Below are 18,696 nucleotides of genomic sequence, written 5' to 3' on the forward strand. Positions count from 1 at the left end.
AGTTTTCAGAGTTTTAGTGTCAGTACTACATTAAACTAATGTAATGTTGAATATGTATAATAATGCAATGGGGTAATATTTGTGGGTCCTGATAATGCTAAATGTCTTATGTTACCAGTAAAAAGTGGCCTACATTATTTTAAATATGTCTAGTCTATATATTTAGTCTATAATATTATAGTCTATAATGGAGTGTAGGCATATTCGCCTAAAATAATTCTGTATTTTCAGCTTCAGAATCATGAATATTTTTTTTCTGGTGTCTCTATTGTCCTGTGTATTGGGTTACCAGCACCAAGTCCAAGCCTATTCATTTCCACCCCAATGTAATACCAAATTTAGCACTTTAATTAACAGTACATTTTTGTTAACCTTTTATCATATGGCTGGGAGTATCACAATGATATTATATCGTGATATGTATTGTAAGGCCGTCTAACTCGATCCAATGGCGGTACTCGATTAGAGGTGAAGGTCTTTGCGTGTTACTGTCTTTTCTCGCGGCAAAGTATTTTTGGTTAAATGCAATACATTTTATCTTATGTATTAACTCGTTTCATCTGACTCCATAAAATGAAAAGGTTTTTCAATGATATCTGTGCATCATTAAATATACGTTAATGTTTGACTATTCCTTTTAACTCCAATGAAAATAAAGTCAAAGTCTGTTAGAATAATCAAATATAACAATTTATTATGTCAGGTAAATGTATTATTACAATTCCATAATCAATTGAAAGATAATCAATACAAACCATCAAATGTTCTAGAACAAAGAGGAAAATCCTTTACCCGACACTGTATGGCTACGTGAGCTGAGAGTCGCGAGACCCTCAACCACACGGGCTAATCTGAATACAGAAAAACAGCCCTGAGCTCTCGTTGCATTTTCCTTATATAGCCAGACCTTATTTGATATGTAAAACTTGAGTTTAGTGGAAATTTACTGTATTCCCCCACCATTACTGGGGGTAGAAGTTGACCATCTGCTAAGAATAGTGGAAATTAGCATTCATGAATTTACACCTTTGGGAGTGCCTAGAGACCACATTCCTTTGTGTGCCAGTTATTCCTAAACTCTTAAAAACCTTATTACCTTTTGGTTTACTTCTTTGGGAATGAGACATTTGTACCAGTCGCACCAAGACATTTCAAATAATACCAAACATGTGTAAACCTTGATGATAATCATTCACATTAAACCATTTAGATTCTTGTGTGAGTTTGGGAGACCTCTGCCAGGATGAAGAATGGGGGAGAGAAATGTAGATTAGGATGAGGGAGGTGAGACCTTCGTCTCAATAGTGCATGAGGGGGAGTTCAAATGTCAATGTCCTTTGTTTTCTCAGAGAGTGGCCCTCTCTTAAAGTCCTTACAGTTTTTCCAGTCTTACAGTATCGAATCATGACATGAGGGTATCGTTACACTCTTAGTATCTAACCTGACTAAATGTATTTATTCTATGTTATCCACAGAATATTTCATCTGCAACAGCATTGTGAACTTTTCTAATGATACGTTTGGTCATTAACTTTTAAATGCATCATTATGCAAATTGCAAACCCATGAGGAGATTTCTCCACATGAAAGATCCACGACTGGCAGATCAATGTGCTACTATATTTCACTCCGAAACGGTAGGAAATTAAATTAAACTGAATGTGGATAATTTTAACTGACAAGATGATTGACAGGGCAGTTTAAACTGTGACAGGATGCACGTAATTAAGCGACAGAGTGGCCCATTAAAGACGTAATTATGACGTAGTATGTCCCAAAGCTTGCCTACTCTTCTGCTACACAGTCAAAAGTATGTACTTTTTTTTCTCAAAAACAGTACATACTTTTAGGGTACAGTATAAGTAGGTGAATTTGGAGGCAGAATGTATCTATTGAAAAGTCCCTTTAGTAGGTGGTATTCTTGTTCATACATAAATTAATGGAATTTTCCTGTTATATGTTAGGGGGTTCACATTTGATTTTGGAATAAACTGCACATGGGTTCAATTCAACTCACCTTCAGTGGACTTCTCTTACTCCTTTTTTCCCCTTTTTTTGTTGAATTGAATTCTTTGTTCCTATTGTTCCAGTGTTGCACTTCATGTGCTTTGTTCCTAGGTGCGTCCCAATTCGTGTAGGCCTACTCAATCACTATTATATGACGTTTTTAAGTATGAATAGTGTGTTCAAGATAATAGTGTTAGTCAAGATAATCTATAAATCACGTTCCCTGGGGCAGGGTTTATGTAAATTTTAGGGTTAGTGATGTCACTATCCCGTGAAGAAGCTCATTGTAGTCCCTACCAGCCGTTTGTTGTAGTCCTTAAAAAGCGATTTCTGTAAAATAAAATATCTCCTTTTGCTTTGAACTTTGAGCGTTTTAACTTTGCAGATGTTGTTTATGCTCAAACAGCAACATTACACACTACTTACAACTCCTGTTTGCTTTTGTTTCCATTTTTGCCTTGTTTGTTGCCATAGTTACCCTTTTGTAGCCATAGTAATTCATTGCCCTCACCTATTCCTCAGTTGCCCCTTGATATACCCCTGTGTTTCAGTAGTCTGTTGTTGGTCATTGTCTTTGCTTGTCTGTAAAGCTGTTGCTTTCTCACTCCCTGTCTGATTCTTGTTCCCGTTCCTTGTTTGGATTTTGTTCCTGCTCCATGTTTGGATTATCTTTGTTGGTGTTTTTGAATAAATTTATGCTGCACTTGGATGACATAGCAACAGATGACATAACCGCAGGGCACCCTTATAATAAACAGAACGTTATGGTGTGAATTGGTGTGAATGGGCCTTAGTGGTTGTGGTTGATGGAAGTGATGATGAATTTCTGGAATATTTATTATTTACGATTGCAGTAGACCTATATGAAACTCATATGACACCATTTTGTGGGAAAGATATTGGGAACAGTGTTTTTGTTGTTGTTAACTACTGTAAAACTAAAACTACAAACTCATCAATATAAATATTAGATGGATAACGGAAAACCAAAATTAGAAAAGTAAAAAAAATCAAGGTAAAAATGTTAAATGACTTAATAATTCATGCATCAGAGGATTAATATACAGAGTGACATGCAATATAAAAATGATTGCTGTTTTTCAAAATTCAAAGCAACATATTGATATGCATACACAAATGCATAAAACACACCTTCAGATGATAAAGTGTAAAGCTTCAAACTGGGAAGAGAAAAAGGTGTGAAATTAGATGAGAGTGAGAGTGAGAGAGAGAGGGGGGGGGGGGGAGGGAGAGGGAGAGAGAGAGAGTAATAGAGCAAGAGAGCAACCAAACTGTGTATATTCTTTGAGGGCTTATGTTTCTAAATATACTAATGCTGCTTTTGTTAGTGTGCTTCGAGAGAAGCAATAATGGTTCCTGCTGAATTCAGAGAAAGTGGATATGAGACAGGATGAGAGAATATAAGACACAGATTGAAGCAAAAGAACAGACCAGTTCATCTTAATGACTTAAAAGCATAGGAGTATATGGGCCATTACTGAGCATAATTACAAGGATGTGACCGTATGTATAATTGTGTATGGATGGGGGTCAAGGACCCCTCAACAATACTAAAACCTGAATTTACCTACAGGTACCTTGTGGGCACCAGTCAAAGGTCCCCATGAAGAAAACATGCTAATAAACAAACTAAGTAATGCATTAAGGAACAAAAAAAAAATCCTATTTGTGAATGTAGGGCATAGAAAATACCTGAGCTTAGTATAATTACAATAAAAGTAAAATCAATTATTTTCCATGGTAAGACTGTACAATATTGTTGGACAATTTTATTGCATTTGGTATCATGTGCTAACAATTAACATTATTCTTTATTTAGGAATAAATGTCTGGTAAATGAATACTTGTACAGTGAAAAAAGTAAGAAATAAATAAAAAGTGTAAGTAGAAATTAAAACTGATATTTTGCAGTTAAAGGTCCACCGTGTACCTAACTTTTTTGTTCAAAATGAACAAAAAAACGGTACGGATCCACTTGTCCGTGCGACACTTCTGTTCGGCCGCACTCTACTTTATTCCTATCGGCGACGTCAAGCGTCTTTAACGTTCCGGCAAAGCAAAAGTAAGACGGCGCTGCATTTGAAAAAATACTGCACGTCAAAAAGCTGGCTGATGCCCATCTTTATGCAAATGAATCCGTTGAACGTGACGCGACTATCCTATAGAAGTAGAACACATGGAGACTGGGGGAAGTCTCTCGCGGGTCCTTTGTTCTAGACGTTCACAGCATTCCGCGCTGGTTTAAAACCACGCCCATAGCGGTAAACTTGAGGAACATCCATCAACTTACAAATGGGGAGGCGTTGCGACAACACGCTTCAGTCGTCACGGTACGGATCCACTTGTGCGTGCGACACTTCTGTCACGCCACACTCCACTTTATTTCTGTGGGTGACGTCAAGCAACTTTAACGCGCCCGCAGAGCATCGCTGCATTTGGAAAAATTTTGCGCGTCAAAAAAGCTGGCTAATGCCCATCTTTATGCAAATGAATCCGTTAAACGCGACGCGTCTATCCAATAGAAGTAGAGCACGTGGAGACTGGAGAAAGTCTCTCGCGGGTCCTTTGTTCTAGACCAGGGGTGTCCAAACTCAGTCCTGGAGGGCCACTGTCCTGCAGAGTTTAGTTCCAACTTCCCTCAACACACCTGCTTGTAAGTTTTTAGCATGCCTAATGACCTTCAACGGCTAATCAAGACCTTGATTAGCTGTTTCAGGTGTGTTTAATTGGGGTTGGAGCTAAACTCTGCAGGACAGTGGCCCTCCAGGACCGAGTTTGGACACCCCTGTTTTAGACGTTCACAGCATTCCCCACTGGCTCAAAACCACGCCCATAGCGGTAAACTTGAGGAACGCCCATCAACGTACAAATGAGGGGAGGCGTCGCAAGACCACGCTTCAGTCGTGTCGCAAAAGTGGATCCGTACCGTGAATTCAACACAGTAAAGAATTCAGTTCGGCAACGCATGACGTCACCCTTTGAAAGTAAATGAGAAGCATTAACGCAGACTCACCGTGTGAATGCACCATAGTGATGTGCAGCGTAGGAGTGGCATAGGTTAAAGCAACACTATGTCGTTTTTGCGGTTTTTGCTCTCGGGGTCCCCCTACAGTTGGGAAACAGTATTGTCTTCTACTACTGTCGTAAAACCTGTGATGTTTACACCAGGGGATACACGTACATTTGTTGACAAGCCGATACCATCTTGAGTTCTCACTTCTTGGGCAGACTGACAGGGTTGCGTGTGAAATGTCTTCATCCCAGGTACATTGGCATATATTTCAGCATGTCATATGAATATAATTTCATGGGTTTTATTTTTTTTCAAACGTCAAAAGATTGCGTAGCTAATCGATTTGCATTATAGCCTGAGGCAAGACACTTTCACCAGAAAAAATAAATAAACAAACATGACTATCAGCCTGCAGACATTAGGATAGTTATCCTTGAAAGATTATTTATTATAACCATCATAAACTAGCATGTTAGTGTTCATCGTTACTAGCTACCAGAGAATTCGCTACTCTACTTGATTCATTACTTGATTCATGAAGACAAATGGAGGACCAGATAGATTCTGTAACATGGTCAGACCATGTTATTCAGCCTTTTACATTTCGCACGGTAGTTAGCTCCCTGACTCCCTAATTTATTTATAAATTTATAAACACTTTATAGATGACTGACTGCTGCGCTTGTGACCGAGTGCATGTTACTGAAATAACGAGCATAGAGAGAGAGAGATAGATAGACGGTCGTGCGTGCGGGCACTCTAACCGTCTTCAAACTGTCTGGCTCTCCCTCCAATGTTGATCCTCGTCCGGACTTATAATTTGTCACTCTCCCTTTTACTTCTTTTAGTCTCCTCTGACAAAACCTTTGCCTTCTTCCTTTTAGTTGTTACTTCGGCCAAGACAACAACATACAGACGTGTATCAAACGCTAGTTGGGCTCTCACTTCAGAATCTGAGGAAGTGGGGGAAGCGACGTATGCCGTCAAGCAGTCGAATTTTGTAGGTTTTTTTTGTGCTCGGGTTACTACCCGAAACCCGAAGTTACATAGTGCCAGTAAAAGCGATACAGACCATGTCAGGCTATGGCAGACGTGTCATTTAACCTATTGTAACTCGATGTACCATCTCAAGGGTCTTGGAAATATATTATGAAGGTTGAAAAACGACATAGTTTTGCTTTAAGCCCAATTTATACTTCTGCGTCGAACTTACGCCGTAGCTATGTCGTAGGCTGTGTAGCACGTGTACCCTTCGGCATACCCTGACATGCACCTCAAAAATTTAACAACGCGTCAATCCTACGTGGACGCAAGCGCTGTGATTGGTCTGCTAGAACCGCTCCCTCGGGTTTCACATGCTCCCTCTACATGTGTAATTGCATGTCAATGTGGACAACGACGCAGAAGTATAAATGAAAACCAAGCGTAGCCTACAGCGTAGAGGCTCCGGCGTAGGTCCGACGCAGAAGTATAAATCAGCCTTTAGTTGTTACAACAACCGAGAAAGTGATATGGAGCCTTTAAATCTCGAACCTCCGGAGAATCACACATTTAAAAAAACAAGAACCACAAAACAGAGGAGGGTATGCTCATAATAAAACAAGAATCAGCATTAGCTTGGCTTTTCGGACATTGCGAGAACTGAGGGATTTGAAATGTTGTAAAAGTGATTCAGAGATGGATTTTGATGACTCAACAGATGAGTAAGGTATTTTAATTGAACAGATTAGGCCTATTTGCCATGATTTGTAGCTCTCTAACAGAGTTCATTTTAATGCATTATCTATTGTGAAGGGTCATATTCATCCGCACAGTCATGCAGAGTCGAAGCATTACCAAAAAAATGTTCTTCCGCTAAATGCATGCAATTATTTTTAACCTCTAGAGGGCCAAACGCTTCATAGTGAAATTTTAACCAATATGGGACTGGAATACTTAATTTTGACTGAAATCTGATGAGATTGCGCCATCCAGCAGGGTTTCAGAGGACTTTATATTTCTGTAATATAGTGTGTTTGCCATGTTTCTAATCCAATTATTTTGAACATTGACAAATACTATTTTCAATTATTGGAAGCTTTAAGATAATATAAGACTAAAAAAGGTATTGTTAGTTTATCTTATCTAGCAGTTTTACTACTTAAAGTGAATGCATGAAACATTACCCAAACACAAATTTGTGTGTGTGCAGGTTTGTGTCTGAGATTGTGACCTGGATCAAATATTTATTTATAAAAAATTGGAATGTGTGAGAACTGGGACAGCGACAATCATTCAGGTTCTGGACACACACACACTCCATGCTTTCTGTTTTAGCTGCTTATCGGTAGACAGACAGGCAGGTCATTTATATGTAAAATTCACTGATGCCTAAAGAGACACCAAGACAAAAAAAAGAGTTTCACTGCAAACTGCTGTGACAGCATGAGTGTGAGGCAGAGATGTTGGAATATGTTTCTTTTGTTTGTTTGTTTTGGGTCATCAATATTGAAAGCAATGTTGAGTGACTTAATGAATGTGAATGATTGACAGGGATGAAATAACAGAGAGGGGAAAAAAGAAGAGGAAGAGAGAGAGAGAAAATGCTAGGCATCGTTTTAAGGATTATCTGATCTTGAAGATGTGAAAGGGTCAGTACTAAAATCCAGGATTTATCTGTTTGTGTGTGGATAAGAGAGAAAATCAGTTGTCTTAGTGACACTGAACTGTATTTATAGCCAAAATCTGTTTTTATGTTTAATTGTTTTCTATAAATAATTCAATTCTGCTCTCTGTCGGATTCTTATAAAATAAAATAAGACCCCTTCAGGACCCGACATCACAGTCATAAGCAGCAAGAATCCCTCATACTTATGAATCATATAAACACTTACTTTAATATTTATGACATATCAATATTTAGAGAGCAGTTCTGATAGGTCAGCACAGCCGGAGAAGGAACGGCTATATAATAGATTTGCAACTAACACATTTAGTTCAAAGAATCATCTAGAGGATTGGTTCAGTGAAATCAAATTACTTTTTTTACTCATTTACAATACAATGAACCACTTTGTTTAAATAATAAATGAAAAAAAAAGTCCTGGATGCTCATGGTCAAAATCAGGGATGCAGGGATATTATTTCTGGCCAATAAGCTGATAATTATATTCATGTTATATTCAATATGACAGCTATGATGCGAAACATCTGCTTGCTTGTGCCCTGTTAGTTTGAGCCATAAAACAGAGCAGATCCGTTCAGTCCAGTTGGATTTTAGTTAATCACACTCGCAAACTTTAACAGCTTCATTACAAACGCACATAGTACGTTCAAATCTGTGATTGTCTAGGTATTTAAGACACAGCTAGATCCAGAAAATCCAGAAAGGATTTAGACTAGTGTGATTGTGCTGTGAGAGTTGAAATTTTAGCACAAAAAACATGTTTCTCAGCAGGTGGAGTTTAACTGATTTACCAAAGTCTCTGCTTCTCATTTTAAGAGCTTGTACATGGATTTAGACTGAGGAATATTCGTTCAGAGGGCTGCATTCTTGTGTGTGTGTGTGTGTGTGTGTGTGTGTGGGTCCTGCACAAACAAAAGCATTTTCTCATTCTTTCACACATAGCTGAAGCATAGAGCGTCTTTTGCCACAGGCCTTTCGCATGATGTGCTGGTTAATATAGTTCATGCTTTGGACCGGAGTGGAGTTAATAGACATCATAAAGTCTAAGACACTTCCGCTGTGTCAGCACTACCTGATGATTGCAAACAGATTTTGTTATTTGGTGAAGTTTTATGAGAGTGTGTCATGACGGATACAGGGGTCAGAAACTATTTTCCCCTTGACTTTATACTGATATATTGAACTGGATACTGAACAAGTTGTGCTGTAAATTTAACTTTTTGGTGTTGATTTTGTTTTTAAATTGATTCATTCATTTTGAAAATTTAAAGTTTGGGGTCAGTGAGATTTTTTTTGGGGGGGGGGGGGGCACTACTTTAGCAATGATGTTGAAAAGTGACAGTAAAATACATGTATAATGTTACAAATATTTCTATTTCAGTCAAATGCTGTTCTTTTAAACTTTGTAATCATCAAAGTCTCCTGAATTCTTTTTTTTAGCACCGTTTCAATAAAAATATTAAGCAGAACAACTGTTTTCAAATAAATAATAAATGATCAAATAACTGCAGCCTGGTTGAGCACAATAGACTTCTTTGTCTTTTCATTTCAAAATCTTCATTTTTTAACACATACAAGGTTTACAAATTTTAATTATAAGCAAATCTATTCCAAACCTTACAGCTAACAAAAATATGATCTAAGAACGTTTTGCTAATCTTCGCATTAATTTATGAAAACATTATTTCTAAATGTTCAAAACAACCAGTTTTAAAAATGTTTTTTCTTGGTAATGCGAATGTTTGACATTGATACAACATTCCATTGTATCATTTTGTCAAACATTACTGGAATGTTACTTTTGAATGTTAACTGAACATTTTAAAACGTATTAAAAAAAAGTTAGACAAATGTTAACTAAACATTTTGGACAAAAAAGTTTCGTGAACGATGTTATAATGTTTTTGTGCTAAAGTTTTGAGAACATCATTAAAGACCAGATAACTTTGAATGAACCTTCTATTAACATTACTGGAGTTATATTTGTTCATAACTTTGAGAGAACCTTCCAAGAACATTAGCTGGGCTACTGACATGGTTGAATTGATATTTTTGATCAGACATAAATCACATAATTTCCTTAAAATGACCTGCATCCAAACTGCAAACCAAACATCCAGTGTGAAATTCACACTGCATCACAGAAATCACAAATATGCACTCATTTCACTTATAAGTTCATTTTGCTGTGAACTGTGCTGTTATTTCCTTTTTGGAAACACTAATAAACCCCCCTCAGAGTGAGAGTGTGTTCAGACCATCACAGTTTTGTTTAAACAAGCTTGTCACACCTCTGAATTACAGCTCACTGCGGCCCTGAATAATGAGCGCTTGAAATTAACTTTAATTACTGCTCACAGAAACAATTTGCTTGTAAAACTCTTTCACCAGAATACTTTCAATCTATTTCTACAGCATTTCTGTTAGTGTGTCAGAAAATGAGCTCCTTAACATGTTTTTTTTCTTTTTCTTTCTTTTTTTTTGCCAGAGATGACTGTGAATGAAATGGTTTGCACCTATCTTCTCATTTTTGTCTTTCGTCATTCCTCCTCCCAGTTTCCACATGAGTATGTGGTGGGGGTGAATATATTAGTTCATGCAGATATAGTGTTATGAAAATGCATACATTATTCATCAGTTCAGTTTTGGTACATTGACATATGTGAAGGACTAGGGCTAGTTGTCAAATTTATTACTCTGGTGAATATCTAGCGGTGTAGGTTGGATGGGCTGCGTAGAAGATCGTTCACCGAACTTATAAGGAACTTGATGCGCAGTGGTTCAGAGCTCCACAACGCTGCCCAGGTGATCTTGTGCTGCTTGGCGTTTTCCCACCCAGTCCAGGCGCCTTGCTGTTTCATACCGAACATCTTGGTCAGGCTGTTTTCCTCCGCCTCTGGCCGCACCATGTCCTGCACCAACTAACATGCGTACCTCGTATACGAGAAGGGGCCAAAGAAACCTCGGCAGGATTCCGTGCTGATACATCCAGGTTTTGTACACAATCTTTTCCTGGAAGCCCCGACTTGTCGACTGCAGTGAGCCAGTTCTTTACATCATCTCTGGTTTGTTGGAGAGCAGTTGTGTCCTTCATGGAACTGTCAAAGGTTTTCCCCAAGCTCTTGACTTGTTTTTCTGATACTGATGGAATCTGTGACCCCTCCAAGGTAAAGCGGAACCGATCGGTCACTTTCCCCTTCTTTAGGACCAGGGACCTGGACTTGGCTGGCTTAAAACTCATCCTTGCCCATAGGATAAGGCATTGGAGCCCCTAAAGAACCCCGGGTACTCCTGGGACTCCCCCCTTCTGCACTGAGGTGTCAATGTACCCGTTTTTCAAGAGGAACTCCATTAGGTGTTGCATGATCTTGAAGAAGATTCGACGCAGAGCAGCGAGATTATACGAAACTGCGAAAGTTTATATGAAGAGATTTTACGAAACTGCTCGATGGTGCTTGCATTTTCTTCTTTGGGTATCCAGATCCCCTCAGCTGATCTCCATTGGGAAGCCTGCTTCCCTCTCTGCCAAAACACCTTCAGGATTTTCCAGATTCTAACAAGTAGCCTTGGGCACTGTTTATAGACCTTATAAGGTACTTCTTGCTGCCGTTACCGCATCTTTCACTTCTTTCAAGGTAGGCCTAGAGATGTTGAAATGAGCCGCTGGTTCTGGAGGTTCGATGAGCTTCTCACAGGGGTCGAGGTCTTGCTCCCTTGCAGAGTCACTGAATGTGATACTGAGGTGGTACTGACATCTCCTCCGCAGAGCACATGAGGTTGCCACTTTTTTCTGCCCCAAGAGTCTCTTAGTAATGCCAAAGGGGTTGGAGATAAATGCCCTACGCTTACGGGTTTGCTCCTTGCCCTTTTTTCGGTGCTACACGGCCCGCCTGAGTGTGGTTCTGCCAGGGCCGTTTTCTCCTCCTCCTTTGCTGCCCTGGTCTGACGTTTCAGTGATTGTAGCTCTTGTCTCAGTTGGCTGATCTTGACCCTCTTGCCGGTTTGGTCGTAATGGAGTAGTTGTGTCACGCTTTTCTGTGACGCCAAACCACTCTGCACCTATGCCCATTGCAAGGGTGCACATGGTATGGAGTTTCTGTTCAATATTCACCTTGCATGTTGACTCCAGAATCTTATCGAGGTCCTAATCAAACTGGTACCAATCCTTCTTGTTGGCGGCTGGCCACTTCAACTGGCGCTGTTCTGGCTTTTTGCTTTGAGAAGAGGCTGGTGCTGCTTGGAGGTTCCGGGCACTGTGGTGTGGCTCCGGGCCTGGCTGCTCCTCCGTCTGACCAGGTTCTGCAACCGGCACTCCAGAGACTGAGGTACCGGCTACTGCCCCTGTGTGTTGCTGTCACTGGCTCAGAAATCATTCTAACATGCTGATACAGTTTTTTTTGTTCAGGATTCTTTGATAAAAAGAAAGCATAGAAACACAATTTATTTAAAATTTTTAAAATTTTAACAATGTCAAAGTCTTTACTATCAATTTAATGCATCCTTCCTGAATACAATTATTAATTTCTCAAAAAAAATCTTTCTGAAATCTTACTGATTGATATAATTTGTTTTATTATTGTGCGTGTGCGTGTATGTAGGTGTGTGCGTGCATCAGTTTTTTTTTTTTTCTGGGTATTTTTCTTTCTTGTTTTACTATTGTTATTATTAGAAGGAAGTTTTCATGGTGGTAAGTTCTTTTCAACGATAATTTTTATGATGATAGTTGAACAATAGATAACATGTTTATTTATTTATTTTCTTTCTCTGCTCATTTCTCTGTGCCTGTCTGACTCTCTCTTCAGAGGTGTCAGTGTCCTCAATGCTGTGTCTGTCGTCAGTCAGAGAGCTTCCAGTGCAGGTGTGTGAGTTGTATCAGAAGGGATTCGTACTGGCTGCTGTCCATCCCTTTGTTCACTCCTGCGGCCCTGCTAGTGCTAACCTACAGAAGCAGCTACACCGAGCCGTGCTCATCAGAAAAACACACAGGTATACACACAAACCTTGACTATGAAACTTCAAGGTGCTCATTGCTTATTGTACATAAGCATATGCTTATTGTACAGAAACAGTGTTCTGTACACATCAATCAACATTTCAAACACAATGTTGCATTCTTAAATCATATAGAAATAAAGAGTTACTTTACATTTTAGTTTGTATGAAAATGCCAGGTCAGTGAAAGGTTTAAAAAAAAAAAACATTTAGAATTGTGACTACCATACCTTACGTGAGTAAAAAAGTTTTTTAAAAGAAATCAATACTTTACCCCGATAAGGATGCATTAAAGGGTTAGTTCACCCAAAAATGAAAATTAAGTCATTAATTACTCACCCCCATGCTGTACCAACCCCGTAAGACCTTCGTTCATCTTCGGAACACAAATGAAGATATTTTTGATTAAATCTGAGAGGTGGATCACTGCTACATAGGCTGCCTGTGGGAATGAAACTTGACGGCCCAGAAAGTCATTAAAGAACATGTTTTTCCACGACGCATGCGCGAGAACTGAACAAGAAGTATTAGAAGAAGAACGTCCTCTTCTCAGTTCTCGCGCATGCGTCGTGGAAATCTCTTGAACTCTCGTCTCAGGCCCACAAGGAAGAAAAGGAATAGTCGAATAAAGTCGTTATTTATGGGGGTTTTTTTCGGAAAAAAAGTATTCTCGTCGCTTGATAAACTTATAGTTGAGCCACTGTAGGCACATGGAATATTTAAACATGTTCTTTAATGACTTTCTGGGCCGTCAAGTTTCATTCCCTCAGGCAGCCTATGTAGCAGTGATCCACCTCTCAGATTTAATCAAAAATATCTTCATTTGTGTACCGAAGATGAACGAAGGTCTTACGAGGTTGGTACAGCATGGGGGTGAGTAATTAATGACTTAATTTTCATTTTTGGGTGAACTAACCCTTTAAATCGATTAGAAGTGACAGTAAAGACACTTATAAATAATGTTACAAAAGATTTATAAAAATATTTATAAAGTTAATGAATAATAACTTAAATTAGAAAACAGATCTTTGAAAATGTAATATATTTGTCTGATTATTTACTGTTTTTTTTATCAAATATATGCAGCCTTGGTGAGCATAGGAATCATTTTTAGAAACATTGACCAAAACGTTTGAACGGTAAGTTCAAAATGTGCTGCATGTAAACGTAATAAAACAACATAAATGTCCATGGCCTGGTCCTCTCTGCTCCCTCGATGTCATTACTCCTCCCTTTTTTTCCTTCTGGAACTCCTCTGTGGGATTAAAGACCAATCATTAGCACTCATGCCACCAGCCCCGCTCCGTTCCCATGGCTCTTGGCCCCACCCTGCTTGCCACAAGGGATTTTCTTTACTCGGAATAAGATTCATAGATGAATTAAGACTGAGTAAATAGGGCTTATTTTGGTTTCATGTATATTTAAATTATGGATGTTCAAAAGTCGCTTTATGGTGCTTTTTTGTTACAGTGGTTCCGACAGTGGTCTGCTGAACTGGGAGGAGCCTCATCTCACAACAGACGTGTGTTACCTCGGTCACCAGGACCCTGACCCAGAAGTCATACAGGGCTATGTGAAAAAGGTTTGACCTTATTTTTAAGTGAATTTGTTTTCATTCAAACAGAGAGCAGCAGGTCAATTTGTTTTTCATTCACTTTAGTGGCACACTTAGTGTCATCACTCAATTAAAGATGGCATTCAAAACCCACTTACTTCAGACTCTCTCTATCCTGGTCTTACAATATGGCTGTAAAACAAAAAAAACATAAGCTGACAGGCTGCTGCAAAGACACAGACACCCCGTTTTCATCTGCCATTCCATTAGTCATCACCCCCTCGCCTTTTCAGTAATTGCATTTATCTGGAGATAAGCAGTGTGTGTGTGTGTGTGTGTGTGTGTGTGTGTGTGTGTGTGCGTGCGCCGTGTGACATTTACTGATGATTTAGACATATGCGTGTGTGGCGTGACAATATGATGATTGGAAAATATGGTTTTCATTAGCATTTCTTGTCACAGCTCCACAGAGCTTATTTTAAAAACATCTAGAGGAAAACGCACCACCTTCCTCTTCCAAAAACACTGTAAAATTATTCATATTACATTGGAATCCATTCATTCATTGTTAACTTTGATTGTAGACTTTGAATAGAACAGGTGTCATGATGAATGTCACAACGTTTTCAATTGGTCCTGGTTGTTTTTTGGATGCAGGTGCAGGATTTGGCTGATCAGGGTGATCTGTTTGTTGGGTTTTTGCCCCAGCCCGGTGGGGGTCCATATTTCCTTGGTCACTGGGAACCAGAAGAGCTTTCCTCCTTGCACTCCAGTCCCTGTTCTGTGCATCACAGCAGCAGACCTCCAACCCTCAGCCCTGTGAGCGAGCAGAGCCAACAGGATCGAGGCAACGGGGATCATCAAAACCAGTATCGTACAACCTTTAATACAGATTTTGAGAACCAGAGCCAACATGATGAAGACTTTATGAACCACAGCCTTCAAATACAAAGCAATGAGAGCAGCCAGTGCTGGAATAATCAGAATCCTTTCACTGAGAACCATCAGTGTCCAGAGTATCAATACCTGAATGTTGAATGTGAATGTACACAAGCTGATGATTTAAAGAATCAAGTGTCATCGCATGAGTTTATATTAAGCTCTTGTGCATCAGAGCCACATCAAATCCAAAATGCTAGAATACAGCCGGTCCTGCCCAGCTGTGATTTGGCAGAAAAACACAAAAGAGAGCACAGGGAGCAGGTCAAAAGCCAAGACAAACCCAGCAAGTGTACTGGAACCGCCCAGATGTTGAATCGTAAGTATGCAGTCTATAGAAATACAGAAAATGGGCTGGTGGAAAAAAACAAGAAAACATGTTTTCTTTTAGATTATATCACGTTTTATCAAGATAATTTATATCAAATAAGATGAACAATTTATAATTCCCAGGTCTGATTTGATCACAATTCTTTACCAGTGAAGAAAACTTGAAATCTCAGTATTGGTCATGATTTGGCTCAGTCCACTTCCATTGTGTTGGTCCAATACCAATTCATAATTATTTTCAAAATATGCTGATGACTCAAATCTAACTGTAGAGACGGTTTACATATAGTTGGCTAGAATCTAGATATTGACAAAATACATCACATGGAATCATTCATTCAACCAATTTGTTCAAACACTGATTGATTCAACAATTAAACAAGTGACTTGCTGCATATATAGTATGCGAAAAACGAAATACGTAAACGGAGTACTATATCCAAAGACATGATATTTGTAAAACAGCAGGCAAAAAGAGATTCTGAAGTGCGCATTCAATGGACACTTTGCTATCCCATGAGAGAGGAGTTGTGAATGGTTTCATGGCTTACTTTTTAACAGTAAGTTTCAAACCAAATGTAGTACCTACTATACAGTATGCAATTTCAGATGCAACAACCGTCACTTTGAGTTAGCCATTGAATCATTTACTCAACCAATTCATTCAAACACACTGTTTATTCAGGAAAGTGATTGCTGTGTAGGCTGGATGCCAGCCGAACTTAACCCAACATTTGAGGATGGGAAGTTCGGTCTGGACTTGATCCGTTGTGAAGCAAGTATACCTGAACCAAAGCTGTTCGGACCAATCAAATTGTCAGGGCGGGCTTTATAAGATGATGGATAAATGATCAACTGTAACGTCACCAAAGAGCGCTTGGGTTGAATTCTGCCGCTGGATTAGTTAGATGTGTAGATTCAGTTAGATGTAGTTAGATGTGTAGATTGTGGGGTGGTGGTGGCGCAGTGGATAAGACACATGCCTTTGGTATGAGAGACCCGGGTTCGAATCCACTGTGAGACACCAATGTGTACTTGAGCAAGACACTTAACCCATAGTTGCTCCAGAGGCGTGCGACCTCTGATTGGAAGGATTGAATTGTAAGTCTCTTTGGATAAAAGCGTCACCTAAATGAATAAATGTAAATGTGAATTCAGCCATTGCGTCTGTTATAAAAGATGTAGACAGCGCATTCATTTTAAAAGAGGAACAGAGAACCGCGATCAGGCATTTGTCGATCCAATTGAGTGCAGAAGCATTTTCTTTCCTGGTTCGGTTGAAATGCCCCATAATCACAGCCCAATGGAGCAGTATCAGACTCACTTTCTGACTAGAATCTAATTATGACGACGTCAGGCTAATTGCTGTGTATTGCGCAACGGAAATTCTTCTGTGGCTTTGTTTGGAATTATTTTTGTTTGCTAAAATTAGACCAAGTAACAGGGAATATTGTGTTTAAAATGTAAGTTACTCAATATTAACTTTAAAACAACAGCTGCTGTATAAAATCAATAGCACTCTCAGATGCACCGTTTATCAGCGGCTTCGTTTCGCAGAAATTCAGAGAAACACTTGCATGTAGCAGTTGCTTATATACGTTTGTTTTATCTGGCTTTTTAAGTCTGTATCAATTTGTAGCAACAAAAGTCTTGTTTCTGTATGTGTAGGTGTGCAGGTGTTCGCGCTGTACAACCATACGATAGTTCTGTCGGGATCGCCAAAATACTTTTCTCTGAGGGTTCCACTGCAGGTGCACAGGGAGGCTGGGCTTGTTAGCTCGGTTGACTCTCATTGGCTGGATCACATGACGCAGCACTTCAGAAGTGGCGCACAGCTCATCGACGGCTACTTTCACCTGGGAGATGACGCAGGTACTGGAGATGTAGCGACAATTTACAAATGGTAGTAAATTTTGCTGGATAAAAAAACATGTTCTTCTAATGTATTACATTTATTCATTTAGCGAATATTAATGAAATAATGATAAAATTATTTGTAAAAAAAAACAAATGTGACAAAATGCATAACATAATAAAAATAAACAGAATAAAACAAAACTAAAATAACTACTTTTATCATTATTTTAGAAATCAGCTCAGCGGTGACTATAAAACAAATTTGATCAACAATTCATACAAAGTCCTTTCAAGGAAAGTCTGTTCACTTGGCGACCATATAGAGTGGTGCAGGTATGACATCACTTTGTAGGCCAAAATGCGGAAACGAGTTTGCGCTTCCGGTTCTATCGTCCCGAAATCAATGGGTTTTTTGAATGGGTTGTTGGTTAAATGACTGAAATAAGTTCGGTGGTGAACAAAAGCTCAAGACACTTTGACGTTTTGTTCTACAACATAAAATACATCAATATTACCCCACCCCATTTTTGAAGCTGTTACGTGTCTCGAAAAAGGCGGTTGCTAACAAGTGGCTAAATGGGACTACAGAGACTGTCGGGGACATTAAACATCATCACGCTGAACAGATAAACTCAGTCCACTTTTACAGCCTCGTTATGCTCATAATTGTGCTCTTATAAACTATTCTAACTCAAACTTTATGGGAAAATGTTTTTTTTTAGATACAAACTGAAAGAGTTGTTGGAAGAAGTCGTGGAACCATGGTGAAGTTCGTTCATAGCCTACCTTTAGCTTTTTACTTCTGGCGACTGCATTTAGGCTTCAAAATTCATAAAAGTTGTTCATCTGTGATAATTATCTTGAGTACAAAACATCCAAGGCCAAGTCCTATCTATCTGAATAGGGAAATCATGAAATCCCAAACACTATTTGCCATACTTGCATTTAAATAACATATTTCAAAACAACAAAATCTGAGATGAACTATGCCATAAATAGCGTTAAATAGGCTGTAGTAACCAGAGATTCCTAAAGGCAGCTGATAACTGGCGATTGGCCCTTTTATTTTGAAGGCGGGGCTTATTCTGCCATATTGCAAGCTGCCCTTTCTCCCATTTTAGAGTGCTCCATCCTGGAATATCTAAAGACGTTGTCAACAAATTCATATCAACCTTTTCCAATTTTTTTTCTTTATTTTCAGCCACTTCAACTGTGGAGAGTGTTTTTATCTTCCAAAGTCCTTCAGGTGATTTTGGGCCAACCACAGTGTACGATGCTATTGTAGTTGAGCAATGGACTGTGATCGATGTAAGTCTA

General features: G+C 39.0%; 1 protein-coding gene across 1 annotated transcript in view; it reads left to right on the plus strand.

Annotated features, from left to right (window-relative positions):
* Window positions 1-18,696, plus strand: part of rftn1a (raftlin, lipid raft linker 1a) — a 28,074-nt gene that overhangs the window by 6,980 nt on the left and 2,398 nt on the right. Inside the window, exons 3-7 of the mRNA XM_077195456.1 lie at window positions 12,509-12,692; window positions 14,169-14,280; window positions 14,911-15,511; window positions 17,191-17,394; window positions 18,581-18,687. Coding sequence (XP_077051571.1) covers window positions 12,509-12,692; window positions 14,169-14,280; window positions 14,911-15,511; window positions 17,191-17,394; window positions 18,581-18,687 — 1,208 coding nt within the window. The remainder of the gene's footprint in view (window positions 1-12,508; window positions 12,693-14,168; window positions 14,281-14,910; window positions 15,512-17,190; window positions 17,395-18,580; window positions 18,688-18,696) is intronic.

This window comes from Siphateles boraxobius, unplaced genomic scaffold (genome assembly GCF_051911475.1).
Source record: "Siphateles boraxobius isolate OS27281-9 unplaced genomic scaffold, OSU_SipBor_1 33, whole genome shotgun sequence".
NCBI lineage: Eukaryota > Metazoa > Chordata > Actinopteri > Cypriniformes > Leuciscidae > Siphateles > Siphateles boraxobius.